The 22,588-nt window shown below is 42.4% G+C and overlaps 1 protein-coding gene across 1 annotated transcript; it reads left to right on the top strand.

The window, feature by feature from the left end:
* Positions 1-18,171: 18,171 nt before the first annotated feature.
* Positions 18,172-21,156, top strand: LOC135577178 (uncharacterized). Its single transcript, XM_065045015.1, has 2 exons — positions 18,172-18,648; positions 18,849-21,156. The coding sequence occupies exon 2, from the start codon at positions 19,214-19,216 to the stop codon at positions 20,327-20,329; it is 1,116 nt and encodes a 371-aa protein (XP_064901087.1). The 5' UTR covers positions 18,172-18,648; positions 18,849-19,213; the 3' UTR covers positions 20,330-21,156.
* The last annotated feature ends 1,432 nt before the right edge of the window (positions 21,157-22,588 follow it).

Here is a 22,588-nt window from a genome sequence, read left to right as displayed (position 1 = left end):
CATCCAGGTCTGTATCTGTAAATCCTATAAATTGTCACTGACTAACAAAGAAGGCCTCAGGCTGGCTCAGCTCTCTGCTCTGCCTGGCTCTGCGCTCCTTCCTGAACGAGATCTCTGTCTGTGCATGAATCTTCGTCTGCATCCCAGTGTGCATCATTTCTTATCACTGCAAATGGTGCCCCGTGTGAGTGTGTGACCCCTGGAGGCTCTTCATCGAGCAGTGTGTTTGGTGGTGACCACACAATCCAACGGGTGAGTAAATTTTATTTGTGGCCACATTAATCCTGAGGGTATAAATAGGGACAAGCAGTCCTCGTTGAACGAGAGAGCTGCGGGATTGCGTTAGAATGGGGCAAGCCACTTCTCAGGAACATAAATTGTATTTGCATGTTTTACTGCAGATATTACGTTTTTCTGGGTATTGTATTTCTGAGAAGCAGGTCGCTTCGCTCCCGGTATGGGTGAGAGAGAATTGTGCTTGGTTTCTGAGTGAGGGGACGTTTGACAGTAAAATTTGGAAACAGGTTGGGGAATATCTACACATGCAAAAGAATTCAGGTTTTACAGTCCCTGATGGTTTGCATGTAACTTGGAGATTTGTGTACTCTGCGCTGTCGCAGTTGCAGTTGGCAGAGCAAATAATGCAAGGGCAAACGGGAGGATGGACAGAAAAACACAAATGAGCAGGTTGCTAATTATTTGAGTCTTGACAGCACTAATTCTTTTGAGTCAAACTCTGTAGATCTCAAAAAAGAGTCTGTTTTACATCCATCATTAATGCCATCACAGCTGTGTAAAGATAAGGCAGAAATTTGTGAGGAGCTGGGTCAGGAGTCTAAAACTCTGCCCTCAGCATCTCCTTTGCCTGATTTTAATGACGCTTATACAGCACCCAGTAACCCCTTCATGACTAAGACAGCAGAACACAAAGGGGTGATGCAAAAATGCCATGAAAAGGCTATGGAGCATGGCGATTTTTCTTTCGCCTTTCCAGTTATTTACAAACCACAATAACTGCCAGAACATGACAGACTACCTTATACAATGGTTAGGGAGTTAAAAAGATCTGTGCAAGAGAATGGGTTACACAGTCCTTTTGCAATGGGAATTATTGAAGGTATTGGTGCTGCATACGTAATGACTCCATGGGATTGGAAATTGCTTGCTAAAACAATTTTGACACCAGCGCAATATTCTGTGTGTCAATTAGAGAATAAAGATCTTGTGATTCAACAGGTCTTGGAAAATTTGCCATCAGGAGCAGGAATAAATCAGGAGTCTTATATAAACTTGATTGACAGATTGCAAACCGCTATAGCAAGGCAGGTTGAAAATGAAGATGCAGCAAAACTTTTACTGCTTCAACTGGCATTTGACAATGCTAACTCTGACTGCCAGGCTGCTTTATTGTTGGTGAAAGGTAAAGCCACTGATATCACGCAATATGTTAAGGTTTGTCAGAATATAGGGACTGAAACATATTAGACTTTGGTATTAGCAGCCGCGCTGTCTCAGCTCAGTGTAAATCAAGTGAGTCTTAAGTGCTTTATTTGTGGTAATGAGGGTCATGTTAGTAAACACTGTCCTCAACAGTGCTATATAACACAGCAGTCATAGATGTCTTCCTTATTAACCTGTTTTCTTTGTAGGTATCTGTTTAAGCATACTACAGTTTAATAAGTCTTTACCTGTTATATGGTACAGTAAGTTCACAGACTGCTAAATCATGAGAATCCATGGACTCAAAATGTACATTTTGTGATTATACAGAAGACTGTGAGTAATTTAGTTCTTTAATGTGTGAATGTGATGATAAGACTTTGTGTCTAACAGCTGTTACTTTTCCTTCTAGCATGCTAGCTTTATTCCAGCATTCAGACTTGTGCAACTCTGTGATAGGCTGTGTCTCATCTCGGTGCTGTGTCTCATCTCAGTGCACTGAATTGGGCTCTTTTGTATGCACACCAAGTAAAGAATTCTGGTTTTGGGATAACAGTTGTATCACCCCAGATGAGACACTAATAAAAGCCTTGCCCAGTCCAGCTTGCTAGGGCAGCAGGGGGGTGGGTGCTGACTGGGCTCCAGCGCACACTGACCTGTTTTGTCAGGGAGAGCCAGCGGTACCTCCACCTGGCTGAGCAGTAAACGGTTCAAAGGTGCAACGCTAAAATCGAGATCTTGTCCTGAATAAGTGTATCTGTGATCCATCTGCATATTTGAACTTGGTGTTTGGTTTGCATATCTGAGCTCAGCATTTTAATTTGCATATTTATATTTGGTACCAAAAGAATTTTGTTTGGGGAGATAATTACAAAGTGGGAACCGGTTCCACTACTAAAATACCACCTTGCACCCCCTTTGGATGCATCCTTACACATTAGAGTAATTGCTCATATTGTTATCTAATAATTTTGAGACCAGAAAAGAATTTAAGTAGTTAAACTCTGATTCGCATTGAATTTGCGTGTTTGTTGGAGGTATGGGAAAGAAAACTAAATGCTATGATGGATGAGAACTCAGAGGAGGTTGTATTTAAAAGTTGCTAGAATATGACCTGATTTGGATCTAGGCAAATTAAAGTAATGGATTGATGGTTAATATGCTGTTTATTGACATCTGTAAGAAATTGCAAAAGGTAGATAGGGCTGAGGAATGTAACTATTGCTCAGCTAATTAGAATTGCATATAGAGTGTATTATGGCTGGAATGAAATGGGAAAAAAAAAAAAAGCAAAATATCCCAGGCTTGTGCTGTACTGTTTGAACATAAATTCCAGGCCTGGGTCAAGCTGCTAGATAAACTTAGCTCCCTGGCAGCTCCCGGGCAGCTCTCACTTAGCACCAGCAATTAACATCACCTGTGTGGCCTTGCCTGTATCTAAACTGCAGCAAGAAGAGAAAGAAAAAGAAATAAAAAATAGAAAAACCTGGCTGCCCACTTTTAAAGCGGTGAAAGGGGTGTTTTCTCTCCCCCCGCCACTGCAGCGATGTTGTAATACTGAATGGAGCAGTCTGAGGGTGAAATTTAAAGGCATCCCTAGCAGATACGTAGTTCTAATGAAACTGGGAAATTAAAGCAAATATTTGTTAATAGACTTATTCTGTGGTAACTAGTTGTAAAAGACTTCTTAGTAAATTCACCCTGATGGTTTTTGAGATCATGGGAAAGAAAGAAAGACCATTTTTTGAAACCAATGGAATGCCAAATTTGGAACAAAGTTTTACCATACGAATTCTTGTATTTGCCAGAAAACCCTATACCTCTCTTGGGTCAAGATTTGTTAAGTAAATGGTAAGCTCAAATAACGTTTTCTGAGAATTCTGTTCAGCTGCATGTCCTATAAGAAGATGCTTGGATGGTGCAGATCTGCTTGCTGCAAGCAAGAAATCTCCAAAGAAATTTTGGATGCTGTATTTCCACTAGTATGGGCAGCCAAAGTATCGGTAAAGCCAACACTATACTGATAAAACTCAAACAGGACTTCGATCCGGTAAGGAAAAACAATATCCAACAAATATGAAAGCCAAAATAGAGTTAGAGACTTTGATGAACAACTTTATGACAACCTTACAGGCTGACCGCATTCGATTGGACTTGCATATTTGTCTATTTATAGTTACAACACAAAAACAACCTGTGGCTATTGTAGGAAAATACGATGAGAAAGCTAACAGGCTGGTATACTTGGAATGTTTTTTTTTTTCCCCAATTCTTTCCAAAAAACTATTGCTTAGCTTCTAGAATTGATTGTTAGTCTGATCAAAAAACACAGAGAGTGGATTCAGGTCTTAATAGGTCATGACCCATCTGTCATATATGTGCCACAACAGATTAAAACTGACAACAGTCCTGAATGCACTGCTAGACCCACGCAATATTTTTTACAGCAATGGGGTGGTTCGCATGTAACAGGTATTTCACATTCTCCCACTGGACAGGCTATCTGTCCTGGTTTTGTTAAAAACAAGTTTCTCTTTCAGTGAATTCTGCCTGTCAGCTAAAGCCTTCATATTAGCTGCATTTTCCTGGAGAACCAGACACAAGTGACGAGAAACAAGTGACCAAGAAACTGACCAACTGTGTGTAACATCCCATTCACGTGAATACCTCATATAAAAATGGGAGATCACAAGGATCTCGTCCCTTCTGCTTATGGCCGACATTAGGAGAGGACCTTGCTAGTTGTCTCTGCGAACTGAGGCCTAGTGAGAGACTGAATCCAGCTCCGATTGGCTGCAGAGTCTAATCCAGGACTTTGGTTGCCGGCTCTGCAGTTGCTGAGACTTTCAAGATTGGTTTTGTATATTTTGTATTATTTTCTCTACTCTTATTAGTAGCATTAGTAGAACATTGTTAATTTTTCCAACTCTCTTCTCTCTGTCCTTCTTTCCCTCCTGATCGCCTGTCCTGAGTGGGAAGGGGGGAGAGGGAGGGGCAAAAAGGGGGAAGTGGGGGGAGAGACGGGGTTAACAATACATCTGCCAGGGTTTTATTGTCACCCTGCAATCTTAACCCTCAACACTATCATTGAACGAGCGCATTCTACACTGAAACTGATGTTATTAAAACAAAAAAGGGGGAATATGATCCCTCAAGAACAATTAGATAATGCAATATATACGTGCTATGCCTCCCTCCTCTAGCACAGCAGTGGAAAAACACTTCTGTGTTCCAGTCACTATCTCAGAGACCAAAGGTTTTGTATCAGGATCCCCTGCACAACAGTCAATAGCAAGGGCCTGTAGAGTTAATCACCTGGGGAAGGGGATATGTGTGTGTTCTTATTCCAACAAGACTGAAGTGGCTCCCTGCAAAATATGTTAAACCTGACTATGAGTTGGACAAACACGACGCAGGACCTAATGCCAGAGATACAGCCACTCATTTTGGTGAGTGATTATTTACTGGATGCATCCTTGAATGAGACTTCACGTAACACAGGCGAGTGATTATTTCTTGTGAGTACCCTGAAGTAAGAGACCTCTAGTTTTGTTTCTAGTGAGTGACTACATGCACATTGTGGATTCTAATTATTCTTATGTTATTGTATTCAAATAATCTCCTGAACTGATATCTGAACCAGTATTTTATGTTATCAGAGTGCTAAATATGTGTAATACTATTGAAATTGAATTATAATGTTTATGAGCAAAATCAAGTAAAATAACACCTCCAAAGAGCAGTCTCAGCTAATGTGCAAGGCCTGATTTAGGATTTAGCCAGTGCTCTGCAAAACAATTGCATAACTTCCAAGAATTAGCACTGTAAGACATAATGGCTAACATTATCTAATAGCATAAAGTGATTAAACCCTAAAACTTGGTTTTCAGGCCTTGATCTGCATATATGGGTTTTTGTGGGAATTGAATGTGCTTGTGTAATGTTTTTTCTTGTAGTCTTCCGAATCATCTGGAGAATGATGCAGAATGAAAAGAAGAATAAAGCCAGGGTCCTTGCTGCGCTCACTGTGAACCAGATGTTCAAAAACAAAAAAAGGGAGAGATGTGGAAACAGCAGTTCCAGCTAAAGGGCCTTGGACAGATTATACAGAAGTATGGTTTTTATGAGTGTAAGAAGTGATAGCCCAGGCCAGTGAGAATGATATCTCGGGTCGGAAAACCACCCCCATATGTATGATATGTGAATGTCCTTGAGCCTGGTCTGTGAATGAGTGGGAACGTAACTGAAACAAAGACAACATCAGTGTGGTGCGTTTTTAATAACTATTATTGGAAAAACATCTTATGTAACATCTTAGTCCAGGTCCATATCTGTAAATCATGTGTCAGCAGGTCGAGGGAGGTTATCCTCCCCCTCTACTCTGCCCTGGTGAGTCCACATCTGGAGTACTGCGTCCAGTTCCGGGCTCCCCAGTTTAAGAAGAATAAGGAAGTACTGGAGCGAGTCCAGCAGAGGGCTACAAAGATGATTAGGGGCTGTCCCGTCCCAACAGATGGGATGAGGGATGAGTTAACTCTGAAGGCGACACGCACCCTGACTCAACAGATGAGATCAGGTGTGAGTTAACTCCGGGTAATTCTGCGCGGCAATGCGAAGTGAATGACAGACAATCACTCCGGGGGTCCAATTATGAATTTACTAAAAGCACATGGTGGTATATAAATTACAGCAATCCATGACTTGGCAAAAGTATGTTATAGTACCACAAAACTTATCAATACATTAACAGCAAAAACCCTTCTAAAAATGGTGGATTGGCAACAATTAGTAATGCAAAACTTAACAAGACTTTAGCAGCAGAACTTATGATATTATTTTATATGTTTAAGAAAAAGGAAGAGAGAGAGAGAAGAGGACAACTAAGATATCAGAAAGAGAAAGGGAGAGAGAGAGAGACAGAGAGGGAGAGTAAGATATCACCACTCCACAGGTACATCGGTCCCGCGACGACCTCTGGAGGGGGGGACGCATTGAAGATTTACACGCTGCCGCCCCGTATCATACGTGAGGTTGTTCTATAACGCAGTTCATTTACATGTGAGATAGGAGAAGGCGGTTCGTCTCCTCCCTCTGCTCGCTCTTCATGCTAATTAGGAAGAATCTTCTGGAAATGGGTCTGGGGTCTTCAGACTAGGGGAAAGTTCACAGTACTGACCAGAAGTGAGCTGTCTTGCCCGTCAGGGGTAGCTGTTGGTTCGTGGTTTCTTCTGGTAGTTGGTTGTCCAACAGATGGTTCATCTCTATCATCCCAATTAGGCCATGAGACCTTTTACAGCAACACTGTTAATTGTCCTTATCTTCCAAGGTGTCTGCCTCCATGGCCATAAAACTTTGGGAAAGATAAGATGAGGTGTCATCTATCACTTCCTCCCAAAGTAACAAAAACCAAATGTTTAAGGCATAACAAGGTCTTTGTTCTGCTAAGCATGGGGGGAGTGCTTCAAGGTTGTTAGAGGGGCCTAGAGCACCTTTCTTGTGAGGAGAGACTGAGAGAGCTGGGTCTTTTCAGCCTGGAGAAGAGAAGGCTGAGAGGAGATCTCATCAATGTTTCAATGTTTATAAATATCTAAAGGGTGGATGTCAAGAGGATGGGACCAGACTCCTTTCAGTGGTGCTCAATGATAGGATGAAGGGCAATGGGCACAGACTGAAGCATAGGAGTTTCCATCTGAATATGAGGAAAAACTTCTTTACTTTGAGGGTGACAGAGCACTGGAACAGTCTGCCCAGAGAGGCTGTGGAGTCTCCTTCTCTGGAGACATTCAAAACCCACCTGGATGCATTCCTGGGCAATCTAGGTGTACCTGCTTTAGCAGGTGGGTTGGACTAATGATCTCCAGAGGTCCCTTCCAACCCTAACCAGTCTGTGATTCTGTGATTCTGTGTATGTATATGCTTTGGATGCCTGTGCATTTAACTATGCTATATGGGTTTTAGAGCAAAACCATAAAACATTGCTCTTCTGATTTGGGGTGCTTTTATGTAAAAAATACTATCCTGTACCAACAGAAAACAAATATATATATTTATTTATTTATTTATTTATTTATTTTTATTTTTTTTTTTACCAGAGGGGCATAGAAAGAACCCAGTTCCTACACTTGAATATTCTGGGTACCTGCTCTTGCCTTTGATTCACAGAATAGGTTGAGAGCTAGTCTGTTCTTCCAACAACTCCCTATGTGTTAGGTACAATAATGATTTCTTCTCTTCCATCATTAATTTTCACTATTGCTATTTACTATATAATAATGAAATTGCACATTTTACATAAGTGCTTAACAACCACATGATTCTCAGTGAGCACTGGCAGGCTGCCTCAATCTGCTAATCTAGTTTTCCTTGAATAATGAGAAGGGATGATGAAAATTAACGTTTTCCATCTGTAGAGTAGCATACTGTTGTCCCAGACCAGACAAGGAGAATTGCTTTTTTTACTTCTACAGGTAGATATAATTCATAATAGCAAACAGAAATAGACGCCATGACTAATACAGAAAGCTCTATGCAAATGACTACCCGAAGCAAAATGGTGGTTAAAAATATGTGATAGTTGTTTAAGTGACTACTGTTCAGCATCTCTCCTTTCTTTGCATCAGATTTACCTCACATTGCACAGGGAACTGCATAATTCTGCTGCTCAGAAATGTCTTGCAGATGACTCTACTTGGTGCATTTCTTTCCATCAAACTTTGAATTTCAGATACCAAAGGACTGATGTAGAGCAGAGTGCCATCAACAGATGTTTCTGATTCAGATATCAGGGGATTTCAGCCTTTCTATGTCTTATGCTAATCCTTCTCTTTCTTCCGGTTTGATACCGTACAAACACAGAACTTAAAAAAAAGGTGAAAAGAACTCATGACATCATCACTAAGCCTCATTACATTAAGTAAACTATGAAAGCCATAAACAGCTGACTCCCACATTTTATTTAAACCCTTGTAAAATATCACAGTATCACAGTATGTTTGGGATTGGAAGGGACCTCAAAAGATCATCTAGTCCAATCCCCCTGCTGGAGCAGGAACGCCTAGGTGAGGTCGCACAGGAACATGTCCAGGTGGGTTTTGAATGTCTCCAGGGAAGGAGAATCCATAACCTCCCTGGGCAGCCTGTTCCAGTGCTCTGGCACCCTCACTGAGAAGAAGTTTTTTCTCAAATTTAAGTGGAACCTCTTGTGTTCCAGCTTGATCCCATTACCCCTTGTCCTATCATTGTTGGCCACCGAGAAGAGCCTGGCTCCATCCTCATGGCACTCACCCTTTATATATTTATAAACATTAATGAGGTCCCCCCTTAGTCTCCTCTTCTCCAAACTAAAGAGCCCCAGCTCCCTCAGCCTTTCTTCATAAGGGAGGTGCTCCACTCCCTTAATCATCTTGGTTGCCCTACGCTGGACCCTCTCCAGCAGTTCCCTGTCCTTCTGGAACTGAGGGGCCCAGAACAGGACACAATATTCCAGATGTGGTCTCACCAGGGCGGAGTAGAGGGGAAGGAGGACCTCTCTCGATCTACTAGCCACCCCCCTTCTAATACACCCCAGGATGCCATTGGCCTTCATGGCCACAAGGGCACAGTGCTGGCTCATGGTCATCCTGTTGACCACCAGGACCCCCAGGTCCCTTTCCCCTACACTGCTCTCTAATATGTAATTTCCCAACCTATACTGGAACCTATACTGGAATATGTGCCAAATTAAAGCTTGGAAGCTTTCATTTACAGAGGAATAGAATACTGAATCCCAGTTCCAATGGCTGAAGAGCTCAACAGTGATAGACAGGAAAGGTTTATCTCACAGGGGCAAAAGGATGCTGGGACAGGAATTAACAGGGGTCATTTGGAGAGCTTTAAACTAGACTCGAAGGGGGAGGGGGTTGTAGCTGGGCTTGCATCAGTGGGGCAGCACTCTAGAATTGATGAAGACTGGGAGGCCTCCCATCCCCCTAGGGTGAAATCGGTGTGCTCAGCTCACTCTCTGAAATGCCTGTACACCAATGCGCGCGGCACGGGGAATAAGCAGGAGAAGTTAGAAATCTATTGTCCTGGTTTTGTTAAAAACAAGTTTCTCTTTCAGTGAATTTTGCCTGTCAGCTAAAGCCTTCATATTAACTGCATTTTCCTGGAGAACCAGACACATGTTTTGGTAAACCTAGCAATGGAATGCAAACTTATTGATAAGCACGGATGGACATCTCGCGAGAGGGGCGACAAGAAACAAGTGACCAAGAAACTGACCAACTGTGTATAACATTCCATTCACGTGAATACTTCATATAAAAGTGCGAGATCACGAGGATCTCGTCCCTTTTCCCTTTTTCCTTATGGCCGACATTAGGAGAGGACCTTGCTAGTCGTCCCTGCAAACTGAGGCCTAGTGAAAGACTGAATCCAGCTCCGATTGGCTGCAGAGTCCAGTCCAGGACTTTGGTTGCCGGCTCTGCAGTTGCTGAGACCTTCAAGATTGGTTTTGTATATTTTGTATTATTTTCACTATTCTTATTAGTAGCATTAGTAAAACATTGTTAATTTTTCCAACTCTCTTCTCTCTGTCCTTCTTTCCCTCCTGATCACCTGTGGGAAGGGGGGAGAGGGAGGGGCAAAAAGGGGCAAGTGGGGGGGGAGAGGGGGTTAACAATACATCTGCCAGGGTTTTATTGTCACCCCGCAATCTTAACCCTCGACACTTATGTTCGGGCAGGAGATTATGACCTGGTGGCAATTACAGAGACATGGTGGGACAGCACACATGACTGGAATGTGGCCATGGATGGCTATGTCCTTTTCAGGAAAGACAGGCCAGCCAGGCGTGGTGGTGGAGTTGCTCTTTACGTGAGAGAGCAACTACAATGTATTGAGTATTGTCCAGGCATGGATGAGGGGCGAGTTGAGAGTCTATGGGTGAGAATTAAGGGGCAGGCTGGCAGGGGTGATACTGTTGTGGGTGTTTATTACAGGCCACCAGATCAGGAAGTTTATGAGGTCTTCTACAGACAGCTGAGAACAGCCTCACAGTCACAGGCCATGGTTGTTGTGGGGGATTTTAACTTCCCTGATGTTTGCTGGAGGGACTACTCAGCCAGCCAGCCACAGTCCAGGAGGTTCCTCCAGTGCCTTGACGATAACTTCCTGATGCAAATGGTGGAGGAGTCGACTAGGAGAGGTGCACTGCTGGACCTCATCCTCACTAACAAGGAGGGTCTGGTTGAAGCGGTGAAGGTTGAGGGCTGCCTTGGTTGCAGCGACCATGAAATGGTGGAGTTCAGGATCTTGTGTGGCAGGAACACAATAGCAAGCAGAATTGCAACCCTCGACTTCAGCAGGGCAAACTTTGGCCTTTTCAAGCTATTGCTAGGGGAAATCCCATGGGCAAGGCTGCTTGAAGGTAAAGGGGCCCAAGATAGTTGGTTAGTGTTCAGGGACTGCTTCTACCAGGCACAAGATCAGAGCATTCCGACACATAGGTGTCGCGGTTGAGACGGACAAACGACATGGTAGCTCACCTATTCCTTAGCGAGGTGTCTTTTCAATCGATCCGGATCTTCGGCAGCTCTCCTCGGCTGCTCTATCAGCTGTACCGGGCTCCGTCTCCACAGCTCTTCTTCGGCTGTTCACGGCTTCACGCTGTCACCTTGTCATGCGAGATCCTCTTCAGGCAGGATCACGTCGGGGTCACCATATGTCGCGGTTGAGACGGACAAACGACATGGACCAGGTTCTTTCAAGATGAAAGTAATAGATGCCATTTATTGCTACAAGTGCATTTTTATACAATTCTACCAGTTCATGTGTCTTTTCACTATTGGTTACAAGTTACAGCACTAACATCTCATTGGTTAATTTTTCTGTCATCCATGTTATTCTTCTATCCCCTTCTCTCTCACGGGTACATCTCTCCTCTCTCCAGATACTCCTTCACTCCCATCCTTCTCAAGGGTAAATCTTAATATCTCAAGGCTGATCTCTACTCTCATATTTTCTGTCAAGGATTCCACAGACCCGCTGCAGTTTCCCACAATTCCCCCTTTTTTATTTGTGCTAAAAATGCTGCCCTCATTGTCCGCTGCAGGGCCCTTTGCACCAGAGAAATCATGCATGGCAACATTAGTAACACAACCACAACAATCATCAAAATGATCAGTCCTGTTTTCACTACTGATAACAACCATCCTAAAAACCCTCAACCACTAAGCAATTTATTTAACAAATCCCATCAAAATCTTCACACCCATGTCCTTGAGCTAATAACAAAAAATCTATCGCAGCCCTACTCTGCCATGTGACATGTCTTACAGAATATACATCTAACAAAAAGTCCACTTAAAGCCTTTTAAGTTCTGTTAGTTTGCTTAACTAGCCAGCATCCTAATTTTTCTAAAATATTTAAAGCTTTTAGCTGTGCCAACACCAGATACAAGAGATCCTAAAACCCTTAACCTTGATCCCCAAAAATCTACATTATCATCACATTTTGACTCATATACATGCAAAAAGTGTTTTTCTCGTCTTGCTCTTCTGTGATCTATTATCATAGATACATTGGGCGTTAAGAGAGTTAATAGTCCCAAAATACACAGTCCTTCAACAGCATTAGAAGGAATTCCTGGTCAGGCTCTATCTCCACAGATCAAGAATACACCATACAGGAGGTTTTGGGGTCGCTGTTCCCACATTATCAATGACATCCCTTGGATTCTTCTGCGAGGCACTGCACCAACGAGTTTCATTTCTATAGTCACCAAGGGTAGCATTAACATTTTTCAGTTTTATCCATTCATGTTCTTGTATATTGTTCTGACACTTTTCACAAACCAACTGGATACAAGTGTCCATGGGCATAGATGCCAGCAATTCTAGTTCCTGTGGTTCAATGTCTATTTCCAGGAGGCAATTAATCCAAGGTGCCATGTTAGTATTGTTACAGTTTGATGCAATGCCTTTGCACCGACCACTATTTTGAAACAATTGTGTGATGCCAAAGGGGGATGTCAACCAAGCATGTGTGGAACGGGTTTTCCGGAGATGCCATAGCTAGGCATATGGAGTCCTGGTCAGTCATGTTGGCTAAAGTACTCCACATGTTAGTCTTTGTCTGTGCGGGCATCCAAAACACAGCAGCTGCAACAATCATTGTCAGGAAGATAACACAGGTTTCACGTTTCGTGCCAGCAACCATTGCGGCCCTTGACCTGTAAAGACACAAGCATAACCTCTCCCCCAGGTTATCAATTGATGTGGCCTTTTTCATTGACCATTAACTAGTGATTTGGCCATAACTAATGTAGGTTCTTTCGGATTTAGCATGTTTTTGGGTCACACTTGCAAAGTGCTTCATCACAGGGCAAATTTGGGCTGAACTACATAGATATAAGTGATTCATCACATACAGTCCTTTTGACAATTGGTTTTGTGATGTTTTCCCTACGTCTCTCCCCTTTTTGTTTAAAAAAAAAAACAAACCAAAACAAAACAAAACACAGTTCAGAATCAGATACATGCGTTGGATCTTGACTACATACTCAAAATCACAAATCAAATTTAGAGGTTCCTCCTTAAAAAGCTCTAAGTAATGTAAAGCTGCGCCAAGTTCTGCTATTTGGGTTGAACCTTTAATAATTTTAACAGAATGATGCCAATTGTTATCTTCACACCAAACCACTACAGCTTTATGAGACTTCCCAGAACCATCAACAAAAACTTTCCAAGTATGTAGGATCAGACCAAATACAGGTATGGCCTATGACCTGATGTTAAAGACTTGCAGGTTCTGCAGCAATTTACATTTTACATTTATGCATGCCAAAAGCTGTGCTGTTAAGAAAACCAGCTAGTGCAATTTACAAAGACATAGATTACAACTAAAATAAAAAAATCAGAATTAAATTTCACAAATGGTACATATATGACAAAAGGATCATGGCCTAATGAAACTTAAATTCATTCCCTGCTTTTCTTGATCAGAGTAAGAAGCAGTATATCAGTCTGCTAGCAATCTCATCATACTGTCCCACAATAGCCACAGGTTGTTGCTATGTTTTAGCTATAAATAGACAAATCTCCAAGTCCAATCGAATACAGTCAACCTGTAAGGTTGTCATAAATTTATTCCTCAAAGTTTCCAACTCCATTTTGGCTGTCATATTTATTGGATATTGTTTTCCCTTACCGGATCAAAGTCCTGTTTCAGATCTATCAGTGTAGTATTTGCTTTATGGAAACATTGGCTGTTAATACTAGCGGAAATACAGCATTTCAAATTTCCTTGGAGATTTCTCACTTGCAGCAAGCAGATCTGCACCATCCACACAGATTCTTGTAGGACATGCAACTAAACAGAATTCTCAGAAAACGATATTTGAGCTTACTTAACAAATCTTAACCTAAGAGAGGTATAGGAGTTTCTAACAACTATAAGAATTCATGTATTTAAACTTTGTTCCAAATATGGCATTCTATTGGTCTCAAAAAACTGCCTTTCTTTCGTTTTCTCTCATGACCTCAAAAACTAGCATGGTGAATTTACTAAGAAGTCTCTTACAACTAATTACCACAGAATAAGTCTATTAACAAATTTTTGGTTTAATTTTCCAGTTTCATTAGAACTATGGATCCACTGGTGATGCCTTTAAATTTCACCCTCAGACTCCTTCATGCAGTATTACAGCTCTCTAGCAGTAATATTGCTTGGGGGAGGGGCGCGGGGGGGAATAAAACTACCCTCTCGCCCCCATCTGAGATGGCAAGACGTACAGCACAACATGATAACACATCAGTTTGAACTCCACATCGAACCAATCTGGCTCCACTCCACACTCAAATCAGTACCAGTCTGACCCAGAGAAGCACTGAACACTGTGACCCCCCAAAGCTGACCAGTGTGAAAAGACTGACTTCAGCAAGGAGATAAAATTATGAGCTCTTTTCCCCAGATGTGCCAAAACCTAGGAAACAAGACAGAAGCAAAAATAAACAACACCAACAACCCCTGATTCAAAGCCGAAAAACAACACAGTGCCATAACAAAAATGGATGACAATACTTCAGGGAGAAAAAAAAAGGACAGAGCGGGGGGAGTAAAGCCCCCCTTTCTCTGCTTAGCAGCGGAAAAACATTTTTTGTTTTTTTTTTCTTTTTTTTTTTCGCCGCAGTTCAGATATAGCCAAAGCCATGCATAATCACTGGTACGAAGTGGGAGGCTCTGGCAAACTCCTCAGTTACAATGAGCTGCACACAGGCCTGGGATATTTTGCTCTTTTGTTTTCCCCTTTCATTCCAACTACACTTTATATGCAATTTCAAGTAGCTCAGCAATAGTTACATTCCTTAGCTCCACTTACCTTTTACAATTTAGAGATGTCAAAAAACAGTATAAACCAGTATAACAAACATAAATCCTTTAGTCTATTTTCCTAGATCCAAATCAGTTAATATTCTAGCAATTTTTAAATACAACCTCTTCCAAATTCACATCTATCATAGTGTTTTAACAATTTAAATGCTTTTCTAACAATATAAGCAATCATTCTAATGTGTAAGGATGCATCCTAAAAGGAGGCAAGGTGGAATTTTAGCAGTGGAACCGGTTCCCATTTTGTAATTATCTCCCCAAATAAGATTCTTTTGGTACCAAATATGAATATGCAAACTAAAATACTGAGCTCAGATATGAAATCCATATACCAAGTTCAAATAAGCAGATGGATCACAGTTACACCAATTTAAGACAATATCTCAATTTTTGCATTGCACCTTTGGGCCGCTTACTGCTCAGCCAGGTGGAGGTACCTCTGGGTCTCCCTGACAAAATAGGTCATTGCGCGCTGGACCCCCATCGGCACCTGATGCCGCAGCGAGCTGGACTGGGCAAGGCCTTTTTTGTTTTGTTTTGTTTTGTTTTGTTTTAGTGTCTCATCTTGTTATAGTTGAATTGAATTTTGTGGGCTGTGTTTTGATTCTGTAGACCGTATCCAAGATTCTTAGCTTTGATACTGTATCCAGGTTCAGAATGTGCATTCAAGCATGATTTTATATAATTATACCCTATTCTTGAAATTGACATAGATTTATGACATATTCTTTAGAACAGGTAACTTAAACCATACCCTATTCTTAAGATTGATATAGATTTATGATATATTCTTTAAAACAGGTAAAAACAGGTAACTTAGAAATAACTGATAAACATGCGAATGTTACTTAGCATTGCTTAGATAGATAATTTGTGTTAGAATAGGTGTGGGATATGCTAATGGTTGTCAGGAATTGTAATGCATATGTATGTGATCAAATTGTATAAATATGGTGTAGTCTGAATCAGTGGCTGAAGCCAGCTTTGGGTGCGAACCCCTGGTTTCCCAGCGCTGAAATAAAGCACCGCATATAACTGCACCTGTGGTTATGTGTCTTGAATGCTAACATTTTTGGCGACCCAGATGGGACTTCGCGAGCATTGCTGAGGCGGATCGCGTCTTGATCCTGCTCCATCTAGCACCGAGGTATTCTTGGGGAGCGCATCGGACGCGACCGACCCTCTGCTGCTCACGACGGACCTCTGACTGGTAAGAAGGTGCTTTATCTGGATTGTTGGGTACCCACTTGGTCTGGTTCTGGTCTGGTAGCCTGCTGGTCAGGCATCTGGTAGCCTGCCGGTCAGACGCGGCGAAAGCCACGCTCGGTTGGGCAGGGAGCTCCCGTGGTATTGCCTAGGCAGCTGTCCGTCAGACAGAGGGAAACCTCTGCAGGTTCGGCATCTGGTCTGGTTATTTGTGCCGCAGGCTCGGCACCTGGTCTGGTTATTTGTGCGCACCTGGTCTGGTTATTTGTGCTACTCAGCACCTGGTCTGTAGTTCTGGTGATTTAATCTGTATTTACTGTTGAAACCGGTGATTTGATCCTGTTTACTGTTGTTCTGGTAAAGTTACTGTGTTATCTTTCTGTGTTAGTTATCTGTATCCTTCTCTGTTGATATGTCCAATTCAAACGTATCGCCGTCAAATTGCTTTCTGAAACATTAGAAGAAGGCTAGGTTTGGACAGTTTATGCATAAAAGAAGTGTGATTGTGATCTGTTTGCATATTTGAACTCGGTATTCGGTTTGCATGTCTGAGCTCAGTATTTTAGTTTGTATGTTTGTATTTGGTACCAAAAGGATTTGTTTGGGGAAATAATTACAAAATAAGAACCGTTTCCGTTACTAAAGTGCCACCTTGCTCCCCCTTCAGATGCATCTGTACACATGAAAGTAAATTGAGTTAGCTGTATTGCAGTTAGTGTTGTTTTGTGGATAGACTGATTTGGATTTGGATCTAAAATTAATGTCAGGGATTGATGTTTAGTATGCTGTTTATTGACATCTGTAAGAAGTTACAAAAGGGTAGGAGCTGAGGGATATAACTATTGTTCAGCTAATTGGAATTACATATAAAGTTTATAATCACAGGAATTAAATGAAGAGAGAAAAAGGGCAAAAGGAGCCCAAACCTGTGCCCGGCAGCTTCTCCTTGATAAGCTGCAGAAAGAAAAAAGAAAAAAGAAAAAAAAAAAAAAAAAAAAGGTGAAAAGCTGACTGTCTGCTAAAGCGGTGGGAAAGGGGGGTGGGGAGCGGCGGCTGCTAAGGCTGAAGCTGCAGCTCCTCTCCTCCAAGCTCGCCGCCCGCGGGGGATCATCAAACGTAATAGCACCCCTGCGGTAGGCAGTAGGTGTTGGGGGGGGGAACCAGTCTATGTAAAAGTCCCGTTTTCGCCGGGGGATTTAGTGATCTGGAAGCAGTCGGCTGGTCCTTATCGGGAAAACCCAGATAAGGTTGCAAAAGTGATTAAGATGATAATTAAGACGCAGAATCCTGATTGGGATGATTTACAAGTCATTTTAGATACATTAATGGACTCTACAGAAAAATATGTGGTTATACAGGTTGCGAGGGATAAGGTGAGAGAAGATATTCGGAATGGGAAAGTAGAGGCTAACGTTGACAAGAACTTTCCAAAAGAAGATCCCTGATAATACCGGAGATACAGACAATACAGGAGGCGGGTTAAGCCGTCTCCGGAGGTATCAGGATTGGTTATTGATTAGCGTTTAAACTGCTATGCCGAAGCAAATGAATTGGTCAAAATTGTATGATGTGATGCAGGAAAACAATGAGTCTCCCTCGGCCTTTTTAGAAAGATTAAAAGAAGCTGCCAAAACCGGGATGTAAAATTTTTAGTAGACACAGGGGCTATTTATAGTCTCTACTGAATTCCTTACAGGAATTCCTTACAGAGCTACAACAATTGTTGGTGCCACGGGGAAGAAGGAAGTACGGCCATTCCTGCAACCTTTAGATTTGTGTTTTGGAGAAAAGGAGCTAACCCACGAGTTCTTATATGTTCCAGATTGTCCAGTTTCTCTTTTAGGACGAGAGTTGCTGACCAAATTAGATGCCACAATAACATTTGAGGATGGAAATTTGGTAATGAAAGTTCCGGAGTCAAAGGTAGGACAAATTTTACTATTAAAGGAAAATCCAATTGTAAAAATACCACAGGCAATAGAAGATGCAGTGATTCCCACGGTATGGGAAACTGACATACCTGGGAAGTCAAAGGCAGCTAAACCTGTGAAAGTAGCGCTGAAGGAAGGTGCTGAACCGGTACGATTAAGACAGTACCCATTGAAATTGGAAGCCAGATTAGGAATAGTATCTTTAATTGAGAAATTTTTGAAATATAGAATTCTAGAAGAATGTGAATCAGAATACAATACTCCAATTTTTCCAGTAAAGAAACCTGATGGTAGCTATCGACTAGTCCAAGACTTATGAGCAATAAACCAGATCACTAAGGACATACATCCAGTAGTTGCAAATCCGTATACCTTGTTAACATCTGTGAAAGAGAAATATAAATGGTTTACAGTACTTGATTTAAAAGATGCCTTCTTCTGCATACCCCTTGACCAGGAAAGCAAAAGCTATTCGCTTTCGATTGGGAGAATCCACACAATAGGAGAAAGGCCCAATTAACCTGGACACGCCTTCCACAAGGATTTAAGAATAGTCCAACTATCTTCGGAAATCAACTAGCCAAAGAGCTTGAGGAATGGACTACAAGAGGCTATATCAGAATTCCTCGACAATGGTATTTGTTGCTGCAATATGTGGATGATATTCTGATTGCTGCTGAGACCCAAGAACTTTGCATTCAGGTAACAATTGAAATATTGAATCAATTAGGAATGAATAGATATAAAGTGTCAAAAAAATAAAGCTCAGATTGCATCCACAACTGTGATCTATCTAGGATGCGAGCTTTCTCAAGGACAGCGAAGACTGGGTATAAACCGTGTACATGCTATCTGTGCGATCTCAGAACCGTGTAACTTACATGAATTAAGATCTTTTCTAGGAATGGCAGGATGGTGCAGGCTCTGGATCATGGACTATGGACTTATTGCCAAACCTTTATACGAGGCACAGAAGAATAAGACCTTGGTGTGGGAAAGACCACAACAAGAAGCTTTTCAAAAATTGAAACAGGCCTTAATGCAAGCGCCTGCTTTGGGCCTACCTGATCTGAGTAAAGACTTTCAGTTGTTTGTACATGAATGACAGAGACTTGCTCTAGGGGTATTAACCCAACGGCTGGGATCTTGGAAAAGGCCCGTAGGTTATTTCTCTAAACAACTTGACCCGGTAAGTGCTGGATGGCCGGCGTGCTTGCGGGCGGTGGCTGCTACCGTGATATTAATTCAGGAAGTCCGGAAACTGACTATGGGGAAAAAGATTGAAGTGTTTGTATCCCACATGGTGACTACTGTATTAGAACAAAAGGGGGGCCATTGGCTTTCCCCAAGTAGAATGATGAAATATCAGGCAATTTTAACAGAGCAGGATGATATCATCCTAAAAACAACTAACCTAATGAATCCAGCTGTGTTTTTAAGCGCAGAGACTGAAGAAGAAAATCTGGAACATGATTGTGTGGAGGTCATTGAATATACCCACGCAAGTCGACCTGACCTGAAAGATACCCCGTTGGAGAAGAAGGATTGGGAGCTTTTTACTGACGGCAGTAGTTTTGTGGAAAGAGGAGTGCGGTATGCAGGATACGCGATTACTACTGCCAAAACAGTAATTGAAGCTAAATCCCTACCACCAAACACATCAGCACAGAAAGCTGAGTTGATAGCCCTAACTAGGGCATTAGAGCTCAGTGAGGACAAAAGGGTCAATATTTGGACTGACTCAAAATATGCATTTGGGGTTGTTCATGTACATGGAGCTCTTTGGAAAGAGCGTGGACTACTCTCCTCCCAAGGAACAAACATCAAGTACCAAAAAGAAATATTGAACTTGATTAATGCCGTTCAAAAGCCATCACTGGTTGCCATCATGCACTGTAAAGCTCATCAGAGTGGGACATCAACAATTATTGAAGGAAACCGACTTGCTGATCAAACAGCCCGATCAGTGGCACGACGAGTCTGGATGATGGTGGGTCTTGTCTCCCAAAAGGTAAGAGCAATTGATTTATTACCTACACCTTCAGAGGCACCTGAATATTCTACAGAAGATGAGAAATTGGCAAGACTAGTAAAAGCCGTCAAGGATAATTCTGGATGGTATGTAACCACCAACGGACAAATTGTGGTCCCGATCACAATTATGAGAGGGATACTTCAGGCGGAGCACCAGAAGTGTCATTGGGGTGCAGAAGCATTGGTAACTTATCTAAGAAAACAAATTATCTCGGTCCAGATGTTAACAATGGCAAAATCTATCACAGCTAAGTGTGAAATTTGCTTGAGAAATAATCCTTTAGTTAAAAGGAAAGTAGATATGGAAAAATTAGGACAGGTGTACAACCAGGGGATTGTTGGCAAATAGATTATGTGGAACTCCCCAAAACTCGAGGATTCAGATATCTGCTAGTTGGGGTATGCACCTTCTCAGGATGGCCAGAAGCCTTCCCTTGTCGCACCAACCAGGCACAAGAAACTGTAAAATGGTTACTGAAGGAAATAATTCCTAGATTTGGAGTACCATTGGGAATATCATCTGATAGGGGACCGCATTTTGTTGCTCAAGTGGTAAAGGAAGTCAGTAGATGTTTGGGAATTAAATGGGAATTACACACCCCGTGGAGACCCCAGTCTAGTGGCCAGGCGGAGAAAATGAATCAGACGTTAAAACGACAACTTAGCAAAATTTGCCAAGAAGCAAAATTTAATGGCCCCAGGCCTTACCAATAGCGTTATTGCGAATTAGGATTAAACCTAGGAGTGGAATGTCCGTAAGCCCATACGAAATTCTGTATGGCAAACCATACGAAGCACCTGATCCGAATCCAAGTGTACATGTAAAAGGTAATCAGGATGTGTACAATTATGTGTTGTCTCTTGGCAGGACATTGAATCGACTCAGATCCGTATTAGTGTGGAATCGCCCGCTAGCACTTGAGAATCCGGTACATGATATAGAACCTGGAGACACGGTGTATATAAAGACTTGGAGAGAAGATCCTTTAAAAGAACATTGGGACGGACCTTATCAAGTACTTTTAACTAACATTGGGACGGACCTTATCAAGTACTTTTAACTACATTTACTGCAATCAAGGTTGCTGAAATAGACTCCTGGATACATACTGTCACCTTGTCATGCGAGATCCTCTTCAGGCAGGATCACGTCGGGGTCACCATATGTCGCGGTTGAGACGGACAAACGACATGGACCAGGTTCTTTCAAGATGAAAGTAATAGATGCCATTTATTGCTACAAGTGCATTTTTATACAATTCTACCAGTTCATGTGTCTTTTCACTATTGGTTACAAGTTACAGCACTAACATCTCATTGGTTAATTTTTCTGTCATCCATGTTATTCTTCTATCCCCTTCTCTCTCACGGGTACATCTCTCCTCTCTCCAGATACTCCTTCACTCCCATCCTTCTCAAGGGTAAATCTTAATATCTCAAGGCTGATCTCTACTCTCATATTTTCTGTCAAGGATTCCACAGACCCGCTGCAGTTTCCCACACATAGGAAGTCAAGGAAGGGAGCCAGAAGACCTGCATGGTTAAACAGGGAGATGCTGGGTAAGCTCAAGTGGAAGAGGAGAGTTCATAGATCATGGAAGGAGGGGTTGGCCACTTGGAAAGAATATAAGGCTGTTGTCAGAGGATGTAGGGAGGCAACTAGGAAAGCCAAGGCCTCCTTAGAATTAAACCTGGCGAGAGGGGTCAAGGACAACAGAAAGAGCTTTTTCCAATACGTGGCAGATGAAACTAACACCAGAGGCAATGTAGGCCCACTGATGAATGAGGTGGGTGCCTTGGTGACAGAAGATAAAGAGAAGGCAGAGGTACTGAATGCCTTCTTTGTCTCTGTCTACTCTGCCGGAAGCTGTCCTGAGGATCCTCGTACCCCTGAGGCCCCAGAGGAAGTCAGGACAATGGAGGAGTCTGCCTTAGTTCATGAGGACTGGGTTAGGGAGCAATTAGGCAATCTGGACATCCATAAATCCATGGGTCCAGATGGGATGCACCCGTGGGTGCTGAGGGAGCTGGCTGAAGTCATTGCTAGACCACTCTCCATCATCTTTGCCAAGTCTTGGGAAATGGGAAAGGTGCCTGAGGACTGGAGGAAAGCAAATGTCACTCCAGTCTTCAAAAAGGGCAAGAAGGAGGACCTGGGTAACTATAGACCAATCAGCCTCACCTCCATCCCCGGGAAAGTGATGGAACAACTTATCCTTGGTGCCATCTCAAGGCATATCAAGGATAAGAGGGTAATTAGGGGCAGTCAACATGGCTTCACCAAGGGGAAGTCATGCTTGACCAACGTCGTAGCCTTTTATGAGGACATAACCAGGTGAATAGATGATGTCAGAGTGGTGGATGTGGTCTACCTTGACTTCAGTAAAGCATTTGACACAGTCTCCCACAGCATCCTCAGAGCTAAACTGAGGGAGTGTGGTCTGGACGGTCGGGTAGTGAGGTGGACTGCGAACTGGCTGAAGGAAAGAAGCCAGAGAGTCATGGTCAATGGGATAGAGTCTAGTTGGAGGCCTGTATCTAGTGGAGTGCCTCAAGGGTCAGTACTGGGGCCGGTATTATTCAATATATTCATCAATGATTTGGATGA

Source organism: Columba livia, chromosome W (assembly GCF_036013475.1).
Source record: "Columba livia isolate bColLiv1 breed racing homer chromosome W, bColLiv1.pat.W.v2, whole genome shotgun sequence".
Lineage (NCBI taxonomy): Eukaryota > Metazoa > Chordata > Aves > Columbiformes > Columbidae > Columba > Columba livia.
This window is presented reverse-complemented; position numbering and strand designations above follow the sequence as displayed.

What these genes read in the sequence shown, in the direction of transcription:
- LOC135577178 (XM_065045015.1), top strand. Translation starts at nt 19,214, where the DNA reads ATGGGGAAAAAGATTGAAGTGTTTGTATCCCACATGGTGACTACTGTA.